The sequence below is a fragment of the Stegodyphus dumicola genome, chromosome 7, assembly GCF_044657685.1.
Source record: "Stegodyphus dumicola isolate Sdum_Otavi_A_Nest chromosome 7, ASM4465768v1".
Lineage (NCBI taxonomy): Eukaryota > Metazoa > Arthropoda > Arachnida > Araneae > Eresidae > Stegodyphus > Stegodyphus dumicola.
In genome coordinates, this window is record NC_140774.1 from 179,719,321 (window position 1) to 179,743,731 (window position 24,411).

Sequence of the window (24,411 nt, forward strand, 5' to 3'; positions counted from 1 at the left end):
AAACATCCACGTTCTTGCTTCGGTACGTGATGACAAGATTCTCTTTGTCTTTTCACAGGCAGTTCTCAGCCTTTTCAAAAGACGTTTGATAGTAGTTTTTTTTTTTTTTTTTTTTTTTTTTTTTTTTTTGTGTGTGTGTGTGTGTTTAATCTTGAATTCTGAAGCAGTTAGCCATTCGATTATCGAAGTCACTGGCACCGCTAAGACGAGTGCCAGTGACACTAAGACTTCCGCTAACACGAGTGTCACTGGCACTTGAGGTTGCTCTAATAGATTTCGTCTTTGACGGTCAGAATGACTTACATTTGTATCCATTCTGACCTCCTCCAAGATAAAAAATGAGCACCTTTCTTTCACCGGTACCTTTCTTATCAAAGTCGTATGCAATAGTACCAGTAAGTTTGTTAATAATTTGTTAATAACATTTAGAAAGGTGTTCTGCGGACATTTTTTCCCTTGCCTCTCGAATTTGTTAAAAAGAAATAGAAACGGTAACAACAGCCATAGTAACAGTTTTTCCAAGACACCATTCGGCCGTTCCTTTTGGTTAACGTGATAGTTAAAGATTTCTTCAGATAAAAATATTTTATCTTCATCTTTATATTCTTCTTTAATTTTCGGCTTTAGTGGACAAAGCGCGTGGACTTGTTTAGTGGACTTGTTTGATGCATCAATTTATGTGCGTGACAACGGAAATAAAATGCATGCACTACTGTTATTAAAATGTACTATGAACTATCCACTTCAAAAGTAATGTTTGAAGGGCTGAAGGTCTACATAAATAGCCTGTGAGGACTATACCTAACGGCTAGTGATACAGAACTTGTATTCTCCTTGCAAGTAAGTACCTGTCAGTTAGAATACATTCAACTTCGTCACTAAAGTAAATTTTTGTTATAAACTTAATTATAATCATTTTTAGTGCTCATGGATTTTATTCTGCAGGGTACGACTGTTTCAATTTCATTTTCATTTCTTAAAGGTTTTTATTATTTTCATTTAGCGACTCTGAAATTATCTATGTTTCTCTTCCATAGGAAGGAGGCGTGGACAGCCATGAAACGGCATCAAAGACAAATAACGATGGTTGGTCTATGTGGAGCGCGTGGAGTCGTTGTTCTATGAGTTGCAATGGAGGTGTTACATACCAGCTTAGGAAGTGCGAACGTGAGACTGGATGTGAAGGAGAATCTGCAAAATATAGGATATGTAACATGCAGGTACAGTAGATCATTTGCCATTCAGCTGGTACATATATATATGTTTATATGAGTATGTAAATGAGTGAAATCGCAGTTTTATTCTTGGTTTCGGCAGATTCAACACCACCCTGCAAGGGTTATGGACGTAAACTGTCGCGGTTCATTTCGTCATAGATCTAGGAGTCTGTCAGTTCCAGGAGGGTCCCGTGTCGTAAAAAGCATCTTTTTCTGCTACCCATTTTCTTTCTGGAATTTTTTGGGATCGTAATATTCTTTATCTAGTCCTTTAGAATTCCTGTGTTGCCTAATTGGTTGTGGGAAAGCAATCGTCAGAGAGGATTAATCGATTTTCCTTTGGTGACATTAAAATTATATTTTTACTTTACGCTTTCTCTTTAATTTTTGCAAGTATGGATGTCATCAGTGTCACTAATAAAAGTGTAAATAATAAATAATAAAAATGTAACAAAAGCAGTTACTGGAATTTTTATTAAAAAACGATGAGCATTTGTAAGCATGGGTTCTTATTAGTAGCATCTTAATTTCAGAAATGTTCATTCGTAAATGCCGAATGAGAATATAACATTAGCCATTCACTGAAATTCTAATAAAATTAATTTAGTACTGCTTGGGCATGCAAATCGGACGGACGGTATACTGGAAAATATTCAGTATTCTGTTTTTCATCAGAAGTTTACTGAAGACATTAATGGTTTTTAAATATTGTCATTGCAATTGGATTTATTTATTTTTAGATTATTGTAAAGATTTCTAGAGTTAAATGCTTAAAGGGAGAGATAACTTCGTGGAAGAATCTGATGTCAAACTGGCTCATTTTATTCATAAAGGAAAAACTACAAAACCTCCCATGCAGACAGCATTTTGCTTGAATTTGAATTCGGGTTGACCTATTAGTGTATTGTGATGGCTGCCGGGCATGCTGCTAGTTAGAACAGGCTATGAGGAATGCTTAAATGAAAATTAGCATTTTAACTTGTTATTTCGAGATTTAAATGAATACACGTGTGTAGCTTATTCTTGAATAAACGAATAATGAAATCTGAAGCCTCATATCTATCAGGATGTTTTTATCAAAACAATATGGCATATATACTATCTAAGACAACAGCCCATGGTTCCAGAAAGTTTTCATCTTTTGTAGACATGATCATCTTAAAGATTGATGAGGGCAGTTATAAATTTGCTTAGTAGATTGATTTACCATCTTCAAGGATTTTTAAGTTTGTTGATGAAAAATAGAAAGGTAGAAATTCGATACGTCAAATATAATTACCATTACAGCAATAAAATTACGTATTAAGTATGAAGATTAGAAGATAATTAATGGAAAAGAAAAACACAGGGAGAAATTTATTTCTCACTTAATTTTCGAAAATGTTGTAAATGAATATTTTAAAATACAGAAAACAGATTTTGCTTCAAGGGGGCCTATAAACTTTGTTTGTCTGTATGCCAACATCATATTCAGTAACTTAATGCATTTCTGTTTCGTTTTGCGGAATTTTAATTTAATACTGATCTTTTAAGAATTACTAAATTTAAAATTAAAAAAAATAAGCTTATCTGAATACATTCGTTTATCAGTATGGAAATAATCACCCAGCTGCAAAAAAAAATCAGAAAGACAAATTAGTTGCCTTGGACACTTGAACGCTTGAACATTGGTTTCTTAATATTTAGCACCTGTGCTGGCAGGAAATAAAAATAAAGCTGGCATAAATGAATAATGATTTGGAGAACGATTTCAAGAATCATTTCATTATCCTAATCATGACCACTGGATAAATTACACTACGCTGAAAATCTACCAGCTTAAAAGTATATGTTATTTGTGCGATAATGAATGCTCAGTAGTGTTTAATAGTTGCGGAAACTAAAGTGAAAGAATTTCAGTTATTTAAAGTTCTTAAATAATTAAATCAATGATAAAAAAATAAACATCCAAACAGGTTTCTGAAAGAGTGAAGATTTTTCGCAACTTTGACATTCATTGATCTGTATGTTTCCGACTGATAAATAAACTAAATTAACTTTTATTCATTCTGATTAGTTAGTTATTCTTTAGTCTAATCAAATAACTGATTTAAAGAACTGATTAGTCATTTCTTAGAATTATATTAACTGTCATACTGTATACAATGAAATGTGTTTAGGAAATATCTCGTTCTCTAATTTCTGTGAATAGATTGATTTGATTTTGATAAACATTACTATAGTAGTGGCATTTCTGAAAAGTGAATGTATAGTTGGGATATGCTGCACATTTTAACTGCTTCCTCAAATTTTCCCATCATTAGGTTTTCTGAAGACAAGAAATGTGTGAAATCAACTGTACTGATACTGGGGGTCGAACAACAGATTCTCCGGTTGCAAAATGCTAAACACTCACACCATAATAACACGCGTGGGAAACGCAGTAGTTCGTTATAAATATAAGTATGTCAGACAGTTCTCGTATTTTCTTTTAACTTATATTCATTTTTTTTTCTGAAACATTCAAGGAAGTTATATCAGCGTTTATGACATACACTTGGCTGTACGTATGCAGTTTTTTTATCATGAATGATTAGTCCCCTTTTGTTTTCTGGACGTTGACATTCAGCAGAACTATATTGGCTTTTAATCTTTAAGAAGTAGAGAGTCTTCAAAGCGCACTTCAAATAACAGACAAATAAAATCATTAAGAGTCTTTCTCTCTTAGACTGAATAAATGTTTCAGCGCTTAGTTATTTTATTGATCCAAAACGCTGTTATATTAGCAAATCAGAGCATAACTTTCCTCTTTATATTTTATTCGTGAAACAAAACACACCTTCCTGGAAATATTCATCTATTCTAGCATCGCTTAATGAAATGTATTGACGTGTGATTGCTATGAATAACCGTTGACTATCAAATGTTTGCTTTCAGAAAATCACTTAACTTGAATTTCGTTTAGAAGATGCACTACAGCAGACAACACTGAAAGGATTCGTACTCATCAAAAGCCAGAGACCCGAGGGTTTTTGACTTTGTCAAAGTAAACCTAATTCGTAAAGAGGAAAAAAAGGTTTGAATAGAATGCACACATAGCTACGAAACATTATTCTACACCCCTCACCATCTTTTCAATAGAGATTAACCCAATTACTGCTCAACCAATCCTGGTCCTCATTACGGCGGAGTTGGAACCAATTGAAACCTCGTTATCCAATTCAAACCAAACCCCCCGTAAAACCTCTTCAAAAACCCCTTTTACGCGACGGCAAAACAATCGAGAATGTTTCTCCCTCTTCGTTACCGAACGAAAATTTCCGACTTCTGTAGCAGTTCTCTCCCTCCCCTCCAGGGAATTCTCTGGCAAGGTATTTCAGCTGGAGTCTCTTGTGAAAGCTATAAGAGTCTAACTGTGGAAGTGTGTATGGATATATGTCTTTGAACGAACAGCTTATATATATACGCAGGCTTGTATCACGTCATCATTAGGTGCTTGAAGATGGACTCGAATGCAAGGCACTTGAAAAGTTTGAAATCCTGGCGGTTCGTGCTATGTTACTGCTGCCAGGGTTTCTGGTTGGCCGGACGAAGGGGTGTCGCATTAGGGGACCGCATATAAATTAAAATGCAGAAATTCTCTTACTCTGTTGAAGATCTGATTTTCAGGAAACGGAGAGTAGATAATATTTAATTTATTAAACTGAACGAAAAGATATTCACAGCGCTATTAAATTTTAAGTCGTCTGATTTAAGGGGACTCATACACCTTAAAGCCCATAAGATCTTCGAATATGTGACTGTTGCAAGAATTGAGATAACTTAGTGATTTTAAAAGCAATTACTTCCAACTTTTTACAGCTGACTACATAATATAACTGCTTTCTGAAATAGTAATCAGAAAGTTTGTGTTGCCACAAATATTTTTACAATATAATCCGCTTCGTGACAAACGTTTTCGTCATGTTTCCCACACTTTAAAACATTATGTTGCATAAATTAATTCCATATTTAATATATAGCTTTTATAAACTACCGGCAACCAAAAATTTTAAGAATTTCATGTTAAATTTTTATTTTATTTGGGGTTGAGTTTATAAAATGTATTTTATTAAAAAAATCTGTATTGCTTTCGTCCATAAAATTTTTTAATAATAAAATATTCATCAGACTTTTGATTCAGTTAGAAAATAGTGCCCATATAAAGAATTCCATTAAATTTCAAGTATGTACCATTAGCCATTTTTAATATATCGTGCGCGCAGGGTAGAAACATGACAAAAATTTTGTCACAAAGCGAATTAAATTACAAAAGTATTTGTGGCAACACAAACTTTCTGGTTACTAGTTTCCGAAGCAGCTATATTATGTAGTCAGCTGTAAAAAGTTGGAAGTAATTGGTTTTTAAATAAATAAGTTATCTCAATTCTTGCAACAGTCACATATTCGAAGATTATAAGGGGTTTAAGGTGTATGAACCCCCTTAAGTACTTTTAAAGAAGAGAAAGAGCAGGTAATAATGTTTGATTGTAAACTAATAGTATAACTGGGTAGAGGAGTTAATTTCCTGTAGACTAGAATTGAGTGAAGTCATACTTTGTATTTTCTTTTTTAAACTCATTCGCAAAAAAATTATTTAAAATGTATTTTTTGTGTCTGTTCGAGAGCCTGATAGTTTAAAACATCATTTTATTTACTTGCAGTTATTTATTATTTTTTTATTTTGTCAATTTTTCTCTATGTATTTAAACTTTCTAACAGGTTGCGAATTATTGTGAACGAGAGATGTAGAGTTTTATATAAAGCGTATTACTGATTTCAATTTCACGTTACCAACGACAGTTATGTGTACATTTGTGTACATGTAGTCTTTGTGAAACCGTTTATAAAAATTATTATTATTTGCCAATTATCATAAGAATACTCAAATATTGTACTTTCTAGTCGTGAGAAAGTAATGATTCAGGAACTTTCAACCTCTTCGTAAAGTCAATTGCGGCGTTTCAGGATTTGAATCGCAAATCTTTCAGCTATTAATTGACCGTGGTAATCTCTTTACACCCTAAGATCATGCACGAGGGAATGCGATAACGCCTTTTGCTCTCTCCTAAAAAGGCAATTGGGTATAAAGTTAAAAAGTTACAGTTATCAGTTAAAAGGCGATTTGGAAGAGGTACAAAATCTAATCGACCAAATATAGTGATGAATAAACGTGTATCGGGTCCCAGAGACACGTGTCATTCACGTGTAAGGCATTTTTGGAGCTAAAAACATGGAAAATCAACTCTGCCTGATTTGGAATTCAAACCACAAATTTTTCATTTGCTAGCTGAATGTGTTAAACATTTACACCATGAGAGAACGCACAAGGAAATACGTTAATTCCTTACAAAAGGGAGTTCTGAGGCTTTGTTCTTTTCACATCACAGTAGACCATGTATGGTTGAAATGTTAAATTACACAATACGGCTGTGATGGTACTACATTCAAGAGTAGCATGTTTGGCTTGTTGTGCATAAACTAAGAATCGTTTCGTTTAACTGTGCTGGAGGGCTGATGACAGAAGAGAGGAGCAGAGAAGTTACTTTCATAAGTTAATCAGATGCAGAAAATCTCAAAGAGCGTCCGGGAATCGTTTTGCATTGCATACGACAATGACATCGTAAGTCGGATCGATATAAAAATATACTCAGTTATATGAAGCAAATAGAGCTTTGCCTTCTACTATTTCATGTTGTTTTTTATACTGTAAATCGTTTTAGATTTTTCTGCACATTATTTTATTAAAAAGCCTATAATTAATAACTTCCATTAGAAGAAAATTAAAATAAAATATGTTTGTTATTTTATGCACTGCTATTTAAGAAGATATTTCGTTTCTATAACTCGCTGTTAAATCAAAATATTCCTATGCACTGCTATTTAAGAAGATATTTCGTTTCTATAACTCGCTGTTAAATCAAAATATTCCTATGCACAGCTATTTAAGAAGATATTTCGTTTCTATAACTCGCTGTTAAATCAAAATATTCCTATGCACTGCTATTTAAGAAGATATTTCGTTTCTATAACTCGCTGTTAAATCAAAATATTCCTGATTTTTGTTTCGTAAAAATGTCTCACACCTATGTATTTTTTCAAATTTTATATTTTCTGCAAAGTTCTTCTACTGCTACAAATAAATTTCCAATTTATAAAACATTGCCACAGATGGAAGATTTGCCACAGATGGAAGATTTAAGCCTTTGATGACATTTGGTTTGCTATTTCAGTAATTACTTCTAAGATTTAGCTTCATGGCACAACTTTTATAAAATGCGAAATATTTAGTAAGTTATGATTCATATATGATTCTTATAGAAATTCAAAGGTCTACACTATCAGGATTTGCAAAAATGGCTCCAAAATTTAATCTAAGAATTCATAAGATATTTGATTGAAAGTAACTACATGTAATATTTAATTTTATCATAAACAGTGCGCAATGCACCAGTCATTATAAGTAAAGAAATTTAAATTCCATTACGGCCATAACTTCTAATTATCAGTATTCAGATTATCCATTTTTTTATTATTCGTTGATTACGTTATTCTGGTCATATAAAAAACGTCTGAAATAACTTATACCGAGCATGTTTTCTGAAACTAGTACCTGAAAAAAGTATGGAACTTCCTAAAGTTAAAAAATTTAGAATTTTAGTACACTGAATATCATTGCAAAAAAGCTGTTTAACTATGTTCATGTTAAGTTTCTTGTGTGTAAACTTTGAGAACTGCAGGAAGAACGATTCTGCATGTGAAAAGATAGAACTAGGCTGTATTGGAAACATTTATGATACATCGAATTTAGAAAATGGAAATGGGGTTTTAGGGATATGGTTATAGGATTTTATAAGATAAAGATATTTTTGATAGTGGAACGAAAGCGTGGGCAGTAGAGAAGCTAGATTGAAAATGGAAAATTATGTAAAAGAAGGTAATTGAGCTACCACAGAGCACTAAAATGTGTACACAAACAATTTTTATGTATGGCTAAATTGCCTGATGTCCAGTTTATTGTCATCATAGTGTAAGGATTATGTTAATTTTATTAACAGTTAAATTTTAAGTTAAAGTTCCTTTCCTGTCAAATTCTTAACTTCAACTTACTACTTCCGGCCAGAACGTACTTTTGGAATCTTGCTGAATATTTAATGAGGAGGAGCGGTATTTAAACCACGAAGTTACTTACAGAGTCAGAGAGAATCAGAGTTTCTGATTTACGCGGTCTGCCGTTTTGGCCACTCTCTCAAAGCTGTTATTTCGCTCGGCCGTACTCAGGCCCTTGCTAAACTTCGTAGTCAAATAAGTTAAGGGGCCAACTCAAATTGAACCTTGATAGCTTCGGCTATACTTCCTTAGTTAATCTTAGTTTTAGTTTAATTCTTAGTCTTTTACGTTCAAGTGCGGGCTTTGCTTGTACACTCCCAGGCGGAGTTTTGTTAAATCTTATTGGAATAATAAAGGGTTAGTTACCCTTCTATTTTGTTGATTCTTGTCACCGAACTCAAGCGATTATTCGCTTATCAGTTCTTAGATTCTTCACTTCCAACATTAACTTAGAATTCCGAAGTGAGGAACTCTACAATATCTTTGAGCAGTCATTGCTATATTATAGTTCGAAAGATATCAGCACGCACAGAAAAGAATACGAAGCATTTTTTCAGAAGCAAAACTGAAAAATAAGTAAATTTTATTAGCCCAAAAGAGGCGTCGCCCCAAGTGGCCTATTAGTCTCAAAACAAGATTTCGCTTTCAATCACTGTAAACGATGTATCACATTTCAAATTGTTGCCACCAAATATTGTATTATCACCCTGTATTATATTAAACAAATTAAGCAAGGAATGATGTGCATAATTGTATGCATGTTTTCGCAATGTGAAAAAAAAAAAAAAAAAAAAAAAAAAAAAAAAAAAAGATAGTACTTAGAGCTATGAAATTTTGAATTATATAGTGCTCTACCCAAATTGTGCACCTGGAATCCCGACTTTGGAATTTCGAATTTGGTTTGTTACTTATTTCATATTTTGTAAAAATTTTAACGAATTTTTGATTAACAAACTGAACGATTTGAAAGCGAGAAATGGCAACACTGTCCGGAATAAAGCATTTTTATTTTCAGCTCGCGAGACTGTCTATCGAAAATTCTAAAGGTTTTTCTGTTTTTAAATATCTAGTGACTTGAATGAATTGTTGTTGAATGGAATTTTATGTGGCATAAGTGAGAAAATCGTGATATTTAATGAATAAAGTTAAACAAAAAACGTTAACAGTAAAAAAAAATTGCTAAGCTGTCTTACTAAAAAAACTGAACATTGATATGATGAACTGAGAAAAGAGTGGAAAAAGTGTAAAAGCGTATGCCAGCACTTAACACTGCATCGGGAATTCTAAATCTTGTTAAATTAAACAAAAATGTTGTAATTTTGCTGTTGAGTTGTATATGGGGTAAGTGTGAAGAAAATTATGCTTAATAATGAAGCTAAAAAAGCAAAACAAATAGGTTACCAGGAGTGAGTGCAACAGGAGACTAAATAGATTGCGAGCTCAGCGAGAGTGTATAAAAACTTTACCACAGCCTTTTGAGCGACCATTAAAATCTGAAACCCTTCAGAATTTTTTATATTATTATTTTGCTTAACCTCTTTTTCAAATAACATATTTTACGTCGTTCTATTGAAACCTTTCATGAATTATATTTTTCTACATTGTACAGGCTTATTTTTGGATTATCCCCATTTCTCTCGTTTATTTTTGCGTAGTCGTTCATTAAGTAAGTACGATAATCCGAAGTTCAGTACACATATTTATACCCCCAATTCCCAAAAAAGATTTGCAGTTTTCTTTGTTCATTCATCAGTTTCAATAGCTTGCGATTATTTGTGTTTAATTTTAGATTCCCCCCCCCTCGTCCTTTATGCAGTGTTCTGAAAAAAGGTTTCTGTTTAGCAAACACGTAAAATGTACTCTTCTTCCAGCATCTTGTCTGTATGGTATTTGACATTAATAAGTCCATCGATATCCATCATATGATTAGATATATGAGGTAAATGACGGGTTCTATGAAGGAGGAAACGTTGTATATTCTAAATAAAAACGGATACGTGCGAAAGTAAAATTCCTTCTGATGTGTTTTATGATAATTTTCCACCTCGAATAGCCGAGAAGACTAATATGCTGCTGTATTTTTATTTGAACAAATGTTTCTAAAACATAAGCTGTGACATCATCGTTTTTTACTTCCTTGTACGAAGTAAAAAGGAAGTATTGTAATCGCGAAAAGTTTCAGGCAGCATATTTCAACGAAAATATCCATTTTGACCGCTATCGAATGCAATTTAACTATGTTTTTGCGTGATATCTGGACGTAAAGACAGAATAAGTACGTACGTACGTATCTCGCATAACTCAAAAACGAGTAGCCTCAGAACGTTGAAATTTTGTATATAGGACTGCTATAACATGTAGATGTGCACCTCGTATTTTGGTTGCAATCGGCCGCACCAAACGTATATAAATATATTTATATATATATCCACTCTGTTACCCGGCTATGTGATCTCAGTTTCTTTACTCTTATAAGTTTGTAAATTGTACTTTTTTGCTTTAAAAATGATTGAATTATGTTGTTTTTATCTTCCGGTTAATGTTTATATGCCTTTCGTAATTCTGGAAGCAATATTTGCACAATTATCAACAATTTAAAAGCTGTTTAAGTGCGGTTAAGTTTTAAATAACATGGCGGACATATTTGTTTACATATGAAACAGCAGAATTGTAGATTTGTTGCCAATCCAGAGAGACTAAGCTTCGCAACACAAAAATAACGCCTTCATGTGTTATTGCGAATTAAATCATTCTTAATCCTTTCGATGAAAGAAGTGTTTAAGATTTACTTCGTAATTTTTAATACAGATATTTTGAGTTTATGTATTTTTGCCTTGTCGCGAAGTGAAAACTGAATTAATTGAATGAGAAATAATCGTTTGTGAAAAACTGTTTCTTTTTTTTGTTTTGTTTGCTTAATTTCTTTTATACATCGTTCTAGCTTTGTTATAGTATTTGAGTAGAACATGTGGCAACGATTAGATAATTTTTTAAATGATATAAATTTTGTACATTCTGAGTTATAATAGGAACGAAATATAATACTATTAAGCCAGAGTGTCGCTATGGTAAACAAAGTTGAATTTTAAAAGAATGCATTTATTCTATTGTGGTTTATGCGCTGTCGACGAAGTAGGTTTAATTCAATCTAATAAGTTTAAATGAAATGCAAGAAAAATGCGTATAATTTAATATTCCGTACAAGGAAGTCATGTGGTGTACACATCAGATTTTTTTTTTCTGTAATCTCACAGTGATCATTTTTGCTGGAATGGTGGTCATCTATAATGAGTGCTTTGAGAGACGTTCAGACAATCCGCTATGTCATCGTGAGACATGGTGTAGTGTAATTTAATATCTTCAGTGAACTACCCAAGATCATAAGCCGGGTTTAAAACCTCATGAGTGCAAATGCTTTGCATGCGTTATTAGTCAGAATGACTCGAATGTGTTCTGAATCCTTATAAATGCATCGTATTTCTTAACAGCAAATATTCAAATGCGACCTGAGTGTAATTACCCTTTTTCATTTACACTCTTTTTCTTTCACTCTAAAGATTTGAAAACTTTTTCTTTCAATTTATTTCATGCTTGTAAATGTAAATAATTGTTAGAATGATGCTGCAACAACTGAAATTAATGAAGAGATAACTATTTTAACTCAAAGAAATAATTTTAGCAGTGCCAAAGAGAAAGGACCATTTTATCAAAGTAAACTTAAATTGTGCACAATTTTTACAATGAAACAGTGCAAGCAGATGCAAACTCGTGTAAAAGCTTTGAATTATAATTTGCATTTACACCACCGAAATATTTCAATGAAAACTCTTGATCTCTTTTACATTAATAAATATTAGACAAAGAGTTAATACTTTAACAAACCTTTAAAGCATTAAAAGGCCGTTTTATATTTTGCCGAGATCCAAGATAAAAGAAATAACTTTATTCTTTTAACTATTGTTTCGTCTTTATGAAAAGGACTTATAAAATGCTTCATGAAACACCACCAAAGAAATCTGCAATTTTCATTTGTTTATTCAGGTTGAGAAAAATATCTATTTTCATGTATGCTGAGGTGATAAGTATGCTGAAATTAGAACAAAAATGCCTATAAAGGGGATAATGTTAATAGTATTAAATTTTAAAACAAAAAAGCTTTACAATGGTTTCTTTAGTTTACGCATGGTTATGGTTCATGGAAGTGCTCGTAAAAATTTCCTTTGAGTGATAACTTATTGCAAACTTACCGGAACGTAATGTAACTATCACATGCACTCACCTTCTACGAATGGATGATGCATCACGGTCCGAGTCGCAATTTCGAAAGCCTTCTAATGATGTTTTTTGTCTTTATGTTGTTTTTTCTTTGTGTTTTTGTACATCGAATAATAAACATGCTTTCTCACCCCGTTCGTGTCCATTCTTTCTTGACTCTGCGTCGTCACTACCGCGCCAGGAAAGCGTTTCCGACCGTGCATTCCTGCGTGATTTCCCATCGTCTAGGTGTACTCTCTCTCTCCTGAACATTTGTCACCGCTGTACTGATGCACCCTGTATTTATCATAATGTAATATATTTATATTATTCAATTACGGATAAAGCCATCGTAACAAAGGTATAGTTTTGAATGAATAACGTCAAGGATTTTACGGTCTGAGATCTGTTATATTTAGTCCTAAGTGATCTGCGAAGCACGCTGTCACTGAAGACATTTTATAAGCAATGTTATTCAGGAAATAATATTGCACTTTGCATGTGCTATCATGTGATATTTGAGAGTCGTATGTACTTCACGAAAATTTACCCACATAGCCCAAAAACATCCTTGGCATATCCTGAGGATGTTGGTCGCTGGATATGCGCACATCCTAAAGACATCCCGGAATATTCCCCGAACCTCCTAAACACCTCCTCCCAAGTGTTTAATATCACATCCCAGTATATCAAGACATCCCGGAATATTCCCCGAACCTCCTAAACACCTCCTCCCGAGTGTTTAATATCACATCCCGGTATATCCTCAAGACGTCCCATCGACAGCGTGTGGGATGTTATTAGAATTAAAGTCCTACTTACTACATCCTCAGGACATCCCTTAATATCCCAGTTTCCTCCTAAACTCATCCTCCCGAGTGTTTAATGTCACATCCCAGTATATCTTTTAGGACATCCTATCTAGGTCCCACCGACAGCGTATCGGATGTTATCAGGATTTGAAATACTAGTTACAATACTCTTTAACCTCTTAAATACATACTCTCAACTGCTTAACGTCATATTCAAGTGTATACCCAGTAAACCTCCCTACATTCCAGTGAAAGTGTTGTGATGATCTAAAACCTACGTATTTTACACATATAGTCTCAAATCCTTCTCCTCTTATGGTTACTATGGAAAAATCAGAAATGTTGAGAATATTTATACAATTTATTTTGTTTTTAAATCTAAATTTCAATTTATATAATAATTTGTAAGTATATTAAAACTGTGCAAAGAACTATTAATACAAAATATTATAACAGAAAATTTTGCTTTTATTTTTAAGATATTAAAAATCTTTCGATCATTTTTAAACATCCAATAGCCCCAAATTGAAGTATTCATAATTAAATTATTTTACAAAATCAGTTTCTAATTTCGCTTAATTTGTATTCGAAATTCAATAATAAAATTAGCCATTTAATTAATCTTTGCAGATTAAATGAATCATCTCTTTCTTTAAAACATGTAAAAAATTTTTAGTGTTTTGATGAGACTGTTGGGAAATTGTTAAAAGGAATAAATTTTATTTTTAAAACTAAATCAATTCCTAGCCACAGAATAAATAAATATGTTGTATAAATGACTCAGTCCAGTAAAGTTATTATGATTTTTAGAATTTAGAGGGAGAATTACGGGATTATCCACTAGTTTAAATTATAATTTTGATTTACATCTTTTTTTATCTTACATATATGTCTGTGTGTGTAAGGAATAATGATCGATCTACTGTAAATAAGCAGTGGAATTATGTCTTTCGTTTTGCAAAGATTTATGCTATGACAAGCATTTTCTCTGAGCTAAAATCTGGAAGCTTCTACGCATTCCTCTGACTCTTCCCCAAGAATACAAAACCGCTTTGTGTAATGGCGGTTGGAGGGGGCGAATTTGAAATATTCCATACACTCTAGAGGTTCCGAAACAAACGTTAGTAAACGTTTTGAAATTTATATCGCAGATATTGTCATACTATGCACTGAGTTTCGTAAATTAAAGTACAACGAGGATAATGCAATAGCTCGAAAATTATCTAATTAATTTGAATGAAGTATAATAAAAACTGTAATGCCATGACATAGCAGAAATAATTGTCGTGCTGTAATAGCTGTGTCATGTCAGATCCTCAGAAAATACTAAATTAGTAGGCGTTTATTGAATACAAATATCAAAATGATTAACTTTGATTAATTAATGAAATCTCAGCTCATTTTCAAAGTAATCTGATACTAGGATGTATTTCATGAGAGCAACTAGTCGCTTCCCTAGAGAATTCCACACATATTTGATGGATTAAGACAAGAGATTTGAATGCCGTTCTATAGTCATAGTACTCTAATAGCCAGCTGGATGAGGACTATCATTATCGCTTCGTCTGAGAAATGAATCTCCAGTTGCACTGGCAAAACGGTGAACGTAAGAGCGCAGGACCTCATTCCTGCTTCCGCTAGCGTAGTGTATCTTAAGCATATATATATTAGGAAACCCACTCATTTCTCACGTTCATCTAATGAAAGCCGCTCCAAATCATTCCAGTGTTTCCACTACGAGTATTCCTTTCGAGGATATGAGATAATTGTTAGTGTGTTATGAGGGTTACATTTATCATAACATCTTTGGTTCAACGTCCGCCTGGAACTATTCCTTTTCTTTCCGAAAGCGTATAATCTCAGAGAAATATAAAGGTTATTTCAATCTAAGACTGTCTTGTTATAGAATGACGCTCAGGGTAGATTGCAATACTCTGTTGGTTTGACAGCATTAAAATATTAATAAATTAACAATGCACTTCATGAAAATTTTCATCATTTAAAATTATATATGAGTTTTTTTCCCATGCAGGCTTTTATAAAATACAGTTTTTTTAACTCAGTGGTAAAACTATTTTTCTTGCAGTAAATATTTTCGAAAAATCTTTTGTCCTTTGATTAAATATTTTTGTTTCAAAAAACCAATTACTTTCGACTGGAAAACATAAAGAAATTAGCATAAAAAATTCCTTAACTATTGAATTTATATTTCTGTAATGTATTTATTTAGCAATGTATTTGATATACCATACCGCGCTGCATAAAATATTGTTACGAAATGCTCAGCTACGGTAAGATAGCTTCCCCGCAAAGCGGGTTTAGGTTTGCCAGAAATTGGCAAGGGAGCGGAGCGGGGTGTCCAGATTTGGCGACAAATCGACCATTTCATGTAAAATTGGCGATATACCATAGCCGGAGAAACAGCATTCTAGAACGAAATCTTACCAGTCTTCCTGTGAATGTTCTCGAAGGCAGGTCAAAAGCTATTTATATACCCTGCCCGTACGCTGAGTAGCAGTGTATATTGAGTGTATCTTGAGTAGTAAGTAGAATGTGCTGAGTTCAGTAGTAGAGTCTTGAGTTCAGAGATCAGCTCAAGAGTGATCGACCGAATCGGGAGATGTGCCGTGAAGCTGTCCTCACCGTTATACCCTGAAGGTTGTGCTGCTGATTGTTTCAGCGTGTATATCGTAGCCTTTTTGACGACTGTAAAGGTGTTTTGGGAACTGTCCTAAGTAATACTGGCTAATAAATTGTGTTTTGATTCTTCATCAAGTGTTGTCATCAATCACTCCAAATCCACGAACCCGTAGAACGCAACAATATTCAACAATCCAGGTAATCCTGGTTTAAAATCGTTTATTAAAAATCAGTTCGCCTTAAAATCGATGTAACGAATAGTATAAATAATAGGAATAATGATAATTCAAGATCCGTTAACATAAATTTGAAAAACAAATTGCATACTATATTAGAAATTAATGATATGTTGAAGGATTAATTAAGCTAACAAAATATATTACTAAATTTTTGAGCATCAAAGCATTTGATTAAGGTCATCTTTCACAGAAATAAGTTTAAAATTTTAATAGAGAATATTGTTTAATTTTTAAATTTTATGATACAGTTTATGATATTCGGTTGTCGCATTATCAAAATAACTACGAGTTTAACCACTTTTCATTCCCGATTGAACAAAATTAGCTTACATAGTTTTAAGTACCGCTGACGAAGCGTGTCCTTTAGAGCAAATGGACTTCTAACCGGAGGCTCGCCTTGTAAAATTTTGCGTCCGGGGACAGAATATGAAATTTGTGAAGTGCAGCGCGAAATATTGTAACTCCTTGCTGCAAATCTCTTTTTTCTTTCTTTTCGAAAATGAAATTTAGGAAACGTAAATCACGGGCTTTCTTAACTGATGAAAACCTGAACATCAATCACGTTGCGCAAATACAACTACTAAAATCGATTTGAATAACTATATGAAAAAATGCACTGATTATAGTAACTATAATGTTATTCGACTGTTTTATTGATTATCATTTTTATAATTATTTAACTGTTCTATTGTTATTTTATGAATTATATATATATATGTAATAAAACTGCTCCATTAGATGTAAACTTGAAGACTTTGCTGCGTAGTTAGCAAGATGACACTCGAAGAACACACATAACGGTAAATTTCACACATAATTTTATTTTTGGATAATGCGCATATCACTGTGGGCGCACTATGTACCTCCCAAGTTTCTACAGCTCACATTTTAAACAATGGATGAATTTAGAAAAGTAAACTTTGTGTGGCTAGCGACACAGAGAAAAGTAGCAGAAGAGACGAGCGAAGAGAAGAAGAGGGAGTTGCGACGTAATTAAGCTTTTACACGAATTTCATTTTAGATCACATGCCAGTTTAATGTACAGTTGTTAAATTCAGGCTTCATTGTTACAAATTAAATAACGGATTTTTTTCGTTTAGTTATAAAATTATTGCTCTGTTATTTTAGAATGAAGACAGGTGTTAAAGGGCTATTAATTTATTGTTTAAAAGCTAGATTTTATATTTTACATGCATATATATATATGGGAAATAAAGAATATGTAAAAGATTAAATTAGCAGTGTTAAATTAATTATCCTTCTCTATTCTAGAAAGAGTAACCTTTATTTGCACTGCGTCATTTCGAGATTAATCCATGTCATATGACTCTTACATAATTCTGATGATGTAAATGGAACTAAAACTCAAACAGCCAATATATATAAATAAATTAAATTAATACGTTTAAAATCTATCTCATATATTCCATTCGGAACAAACCATATGCAAAAGCTTAAATTAGAAAAAAAAAGAAGCACAGTGGTGTAAATTGTATGAAAAGTGAAAAAAAAAAAAAAAAAAGTTAAAACCTAACAAGGAAAAAAAAAAAAAAAAAAAGGTGTTTTACATCTTTCGTTGTATCGTCATCAAGGTGTTGGTGCAATGAAAGAATCTGTTTCTACATCAGCCTGTTTCTGAACTAACATAGACCAAACTGAAAACTATACTCGTTTAACATTTAACGTAATCAGAAAAGTTATCAAAGCAATCTATCTGTTCATCCCCTGCGGCTGTTGTAAGTAGTGCAAAAAATTGTAAATTTATATCATCAAAACCAAGTTTAATAAAGCTTAAAAATCTTTAAAATTTTTTTTGAACAGATTGACTCCAAAAACAAAACATGTAAAATACAAGCAATCCCAACAAGTAAAAAAGTAATAACATAAAATTTAAAGCATGCAGGAAAGAGTAAAAGTTTGCAAAGTTGTAGCTTCAAAACCATAAAATATGTAATAAGATTTGACTGTACACCTTTAAATCTGTAATTTTCCATTGAAGAACAGCCCCTTTTCAAGCACGTGGCCTGCACCATTTTACGTCACTCTTTCCCTACACAAATCCGCAATGCTGTGAGGTTTTCTACAATATGCATTTATAACTCAAACAAAGCATTTCGGAGTATAAATATTCCAACTACTAACATATATTTTCTCTTCTGCTATCGCTTGCATAACCCTTCTTAGTAGCTCCAGTGTATTTGCAGTTGTTTATAAAGAACTACTACGTAGTTCAGAATTGTGGACAGCAGGTTGCTCCCATTGCGTTGCGTGGTGTAATGAGATGTGCTATGCAACAAGATATGTTGATAAGAATCAACAGATAAATAAAGAGATGTTCATATTGTCAAGTGATTTTGTAAGTCTTCAAAAGATTTAACAGTTATCAACTGCATCACAGAGTCAAACTATCTGATATCACCATCCCCGCTACTCTGGATATGACATTTAGTGAATGGTTCTACTAAATTCGCTATTAGTACATATTTATTATTACATACATGTGTTACGGTGAAATACCGAAATCTGGAGAATGTCGACATTCACCGGTGAATGTCAACATTCACATAGTCGCTTGGTGTATGTCCGAAATATTTTCCAAATACTCTTATTTCTGACTTACACCGGTCAATGTCGACATTCACCATGTACTAATGGTGAATGTTGAACATATAACAATATTATATTTTCTTCTCCGTAACTCAGTCGCGAACAAACGCACTTCATACTTAAAATAAGAATTTAAGAACTTAAAACACACAGTACATTCAAAATGAGAAAGGAAAATAATAAAAGTTAAAAACTTACTAAATTATGTGATTCAAATCGTATTTATTGCAACAACTTAAACTATAATGACACTTTGAATTGCACAAGAGTCTCTTGCTTTTATAACTGCATTTATTTGTGGAGCACTTCCTTTTGCAATGACAGCGTGTACATATACTCCTCTCTTTTCGACCTACACCAGAGCATATCTGTGACTGTCGACATACACTGGTGTGCAAAAATTAAGAACGAGACGGTTTTTTCAATATAACTTTGTTCAAAAGCTTTCCAAATCAACACCTTTAATACCGTAAGATCCCCAATACATAAGGACATGAGTAATGTAAGCAACACTTACTAAAAGAGAAATCAAAGGGATAAAAAGAAGCTTTATTAAAAAAGTAGCATGGAGCGCAATGCGACTGAAGGCCGAAACATCCCTGTGATGGGTGTCCAGCAAGAAACATCCGGTCTTTAACAGGAGATATGGGCATTGCTGCCCATTCGTCTTGCAGCGCCAATCGAAGCTCCGGAATCGTTACTGGTGGTAAGGTACGAGCTGCCAAGCGTCTGCCTAGAAAATCCCATACATGCTCGATGGGATTGAGATCCGGCGATCGTGCCGGCCAATCCACACGTTCAATATCCTCACTCTCTAAGAGCTGTTCAGCAGCTACTGTGCGATGACATGGTGCATTGTCGTCCATGAAAAGGAACTGCGGTGGACCCATAGCGCCTCTAAAAAGACGCACATATGGAAGAAGAATCTCGTTACATTAACGGGTCCCGTTGACTGAACCTGCGTCGAAGATGTGAAGGTCTGTACGACTACCAAGCTTGATGCCTCCCCAAACGAGAAAACCGCCACCTCCATACCTGTCCCTTTCAATGATGTTCGAGGGATGATTGCGACTTCCTCGCTCTCTCCAGATGAGTATGCGATGAGAATCGCTACTCAGACAGAATCTGCTCTCATCTGTAAAGTGTACTCGTCCCCATTCATTGTCTCTCCAATTCCGGTGTTCCCGGCACTACAGAGAACGCCTTCTCCGATGGGCAGGCGTTAGAGGTACACACCGTACAGGGCGTCGTGCAAACAGACCACCACCGTGCAGTCTTCTGGCCACGGTAAAACGCGATATCGGTCGTCCAGTCGCCTGTGTCGTGTGTCTAGCGATTTCTCCCGCTGTCTGCCGCCTGTTTCTTCTGGCCTGTAAGGCAATATACCGGTCATCTGCGGGTGTGGTTCCTCGTGGACGACCACTACTAAACCCCCGGATAGCTGTTCCTGTAGTTTGAAATTGTCTCTAAAGTCGTGAAACGATGCTGTGAGCAATTCCGAACTCTGCAGCCACACTTGTCACACTGCGGCCTTCCTCCAACTTCCCAATGATTCGACCTCGGGTAAAAGCATCCTGATGTCGTCTAACAGATTGATTATTCGCCATTTCTCGCTGAGGCAGCAACTCGGTGTGATTTTAACTGCTATACGACGTGCAATCTCTTTGCGAGAAATACTGATCTTACACCGACAACATGCTTTATACTACTCAGACACTCCCGCATTACGTCGACCTGCATATCTGCGCATGTGCTACCGTACATCACCTTACTTAATCTCCTGATTGGTATTTCTGTCCGCTCTGCCTCTTCGTTCAGCTGATATGCTAATTTTTCGACTTCGTCCTTAATTTTTGCACACCGGTGTACACCGGTGAGGATTCGAATGTACAAGAATGTAATGCAATACTCGATCTTTCACCAATGTATTTGGTGAATGTTGACATTCTCCGGTGAAAGTCGACATTCTCCAATTTCGGTCTTTCACGGTAACATATATATATAAATTTAGCGGCTGAGATGTATACAGTGAAGCTCATCCGAATAAAATGTTACCCCAAAGCGTTATATAAAGTCTTTTGGGTTGGACATGCTTGCCTTTAGAGTATTTATTCTTTTCTCCCTTATTGTGTTTCAATTATGAAGCTAGATCAAAGAATCTAAAGAGAATTGTAACAATGATTCTGAATTTCTTTAAAACAAAAGTTCTTTTAACCGATTTAAAACAATAAATCACCTTAACACACAAATTTATACATTTTATTTACAGATATTAATATACAGCTTCGTAAACTAAGAATTATTAGGTGTGACACTTGCGTTATTTAACTGCATTCTTAGCTCAAAAGTTAAAAATACGTTTCGAAAACAGAATGCCCAGAGGTACCATGTAACGACTGGGATTATTAATTCATAGCAAGTACAGGTTTTTCTTTGCAGTTTCCTTAAAATGTTGATTTCGCTTGCATTCAGATTGCTACGAAAAAGAAGAATATAATGGTTTTGTTAAAATCTGGTACTATCTTTAACAAATCTTATAAAGTATTATCTCGCAAAGTAGACTGATGTTCTAAATGGCTGCATTTTACTGAGATATCCTGATAGATGATTATATATCTCAAGTTTCTTAGTGCAATGGCTGTCTTATTTTATATTTTAATACATTTAAACAATATTGACGAATTATAAATATTATTTGGGTCAAAAATAGTTTACTTGACAAAAATAAAAGTGCTTTAACTGAGTAACATTTATTTAAAATGGGAAGTATTATCATTTATAATTACCTCCCATGTCGAATTGTTTAATACATGAAAACATGCTAAGTGAAGGAATAAACGGAACTTTGAAAACAAAAATTAGAGGACTTTGTTTAGAATGTTGGGGAAAACTCTAACCCTATTCGTTTAATACCTTATTCAATAATGAATAAGGTAAGCAGAAGGAAATAAAGCAAGAAAGTTGCCCTAATTTTCAAAAGATTAAAAAAATTAAAAGCGTCGCAAAAATCTACACTGGTCGCATAAAATATGACAAAACATGTTTTATCAATAACAACAAATTTTCAAACGTTAATAAAATTATCAGTTTGCTATGTTATAAATTAAAATATAATTTAATTTACTGTAATTGCATATGTTATTAAATATAATGAAATAAAAATTTAAATTATTAAGAACAGCATTTGTAGTTTTTAAATTACCCAGTGTATTATTTTATAACACACTGGTTAATTAAATTAGAAAAATGAAATAAAAATTGTACACTTTAGAAATTGATAGCATTCTGAGAACTAAACTACGCAGAAGAGGCGCAAAGAAGGTAAACTAAAGAGCTTACCTTCCGCGCAATGGAAACAGACTGCATTTAAATATATAAGTTTGTTAATAACGTATTGATTAAGTGTGAAAGAAGAATCAAAGACGTAATAGTTTCCAAACGGCAATATTCTGACAATCGGCTACGCGGGAGATGCGCATGGGAGCTTATATTTACGGTAATGGCAACACCAGCCAAGGGTGCTTTTAGGTTCTTTTCTTTCTTCTGGTGCTTTAGCAATCCAGCATAAGGATGTTTTCAGATTTTATTTTGCTGAAATATAATTTATCCGAAAGTAGTTACATTATTCATAGAACATACATAAATAGGCAGGATGTAGAATCCGTTTATATCCATGTGAATATAAACTATAAATTATATATTTGAAAAATCGATATTTGAAATATTATCATTCTAATATCGTTGCTAGAGATGAGACGAAAAATATTCAAAATGTTCTCTTTGTATTCATCATAATACAAATTTCTTTTTATTACTATTTGTTCCGTATTTATAAACTAAACATCCGTTTAACTTCCCGTCATTCATTATGCAGCCACTTTGAATTATTATAATGGACAAATATAATGGACTGTATATAATGGACAAATAAAGAGTTAAATTATCAAGCACCTAAACTAGCTTAGCAATCTAGTAAATCTAGCTGGTAACAAAAATTCTCAGCTAGCATAAAATTATCTTACTTAAAATAATGATCTAGGATTATATTATTATTATTATTATTATTATTCTAGCTAGCAAGCCCGCCACCTGAGCGGGCTTCGGTGAAAGCAAAATTTCAAGTTCTATGTACACGTAAAAAGAAAATGTATAAAAAAATATGAATATGAATGAAATCAGTTCATTCTTTCCCAGCTACAAACAATTCTTAAATAATGTTTTTGTTGTCAAACCAGGAAACAAAGACGCTTGAAGACATTTTATGTTAATACGTATATCTATGACGTCATGATTAAAATGTAATATAACAACTTTTTCTCAATACCAATAAAAATGTTAATTTGGCAATAGTATATCTTGTCAATTATCGTAGTGACGTCACATGCGATACCGTGCTTTCTTCAACGTCAGAATATGACCTTTTATAACAATATATAATACGAGGCGTATTCGGAAACTAAGTACCGTTTTGAAAAAAAAATAGTAAAACAATTTTTTCGAATCCAATTTTATTTTTACATGAAAATACATGTCTTAAACTATTTTTCAACATAGTTTCCGCAAATGATCAAACACTTGTCATAGCGGGTGACCAGTTTTTGTGTACCATCGTCAAAGAAACTTCCCGCCAGTTTCGATAACCACGACTCCACAGCATTTTTCGTGTCATCGTCAGATCCAAAGCGAGGAACAAGTGATAGTCGGACGGCGCCAAGTCCGGGCAGTATGGCGGGTGATCGAACTGCTCCCAATGAAACTGTCGAATTAACGATTGAGTGACACCAGCAGTATGGGGCCGAGCATTGTCATGGAGCAACACAATTCCTTTACTGAGCATTCCTCTTCGTTTGTTTTGAATGGCACGTCTTAGTTTTGTTAAAGTCTCACAATATCGTGCCGCATTAATGGTTTCACCTCTGGGAAGAAATTCAGTAAGCAAAACGCCTTTCCTATCCCAGAAGAGAGTGCGCATGATTTTTTGTGATGACATTGTCACTTTGAACTTCTGTTTTTTAGGAGAATTAGTGTGTCTCCACTCCATCAATTGTTGTTTCGATTCCGGTGTGAAATGACACATCCAAGTTTCATCACATGTCACAATTTGCTTTAAAAAGTTTTCTCCCCCTCATAACTGTACCGTATGAGAAATTTCAGGGCACTACCAAGTCGCTTTGTTTTGTGAACATCAGTGAGCATTTTTGGAACCCATCGGGAACACAGTTTGCGATAATTCAAGCGGTCAGACACAATTTCGAACAAAACGTATAAGGTTTAATGTTTGAAAATGCTATTCATATTTGCAAACTTACAAATTTTTTATTAATAAATTCAACGATTTTATAAGCGAGCAACGGCAACACTTTTCGAAATAAAGCATTTTTATCTCCAGACTATTGCCACTCGGAAAAGTGAGTACGAAAATTAGCGTTTTCAGAATTTTTATTTAATATCTTGGCTGATTAATTATTAATTATATTATTCTAGGTAATGCCTCAAACAGAAAATAAACGTTAA

The 24,411-nt window shown here is 33.6% G+C and overlaps 1 protein-coding gene across 5 annotated transcripts in view; it reads left to right on the top strand.

The window, feature by feature from the left end:
- Positions 1–24,411, top strand: part of LOC118187711 (protein madd-4-like) — a 557,221-nt gene that overhangs the window by 288,369 nt on the left and 244,441 nt on the right. For all 5 annotated transcript variants that reach the window (XR_015042253.1, XR_015042254.1, XM_085821131.1 and 2 more), the window contains exon 3: positions 1,038–1,220. Coding sequence is in view for 3 of the 5 variants with exons in the window: in XM_085821131.1 (XP_085677257.1) it covers positions 1,038–1,220 (183 nt within the window). In the remaining 2 variants the exon portion in view is untranslated. The remainder of the gene's footprint in view (positions 1–1,037; positions 1,221–24,411) is intronic.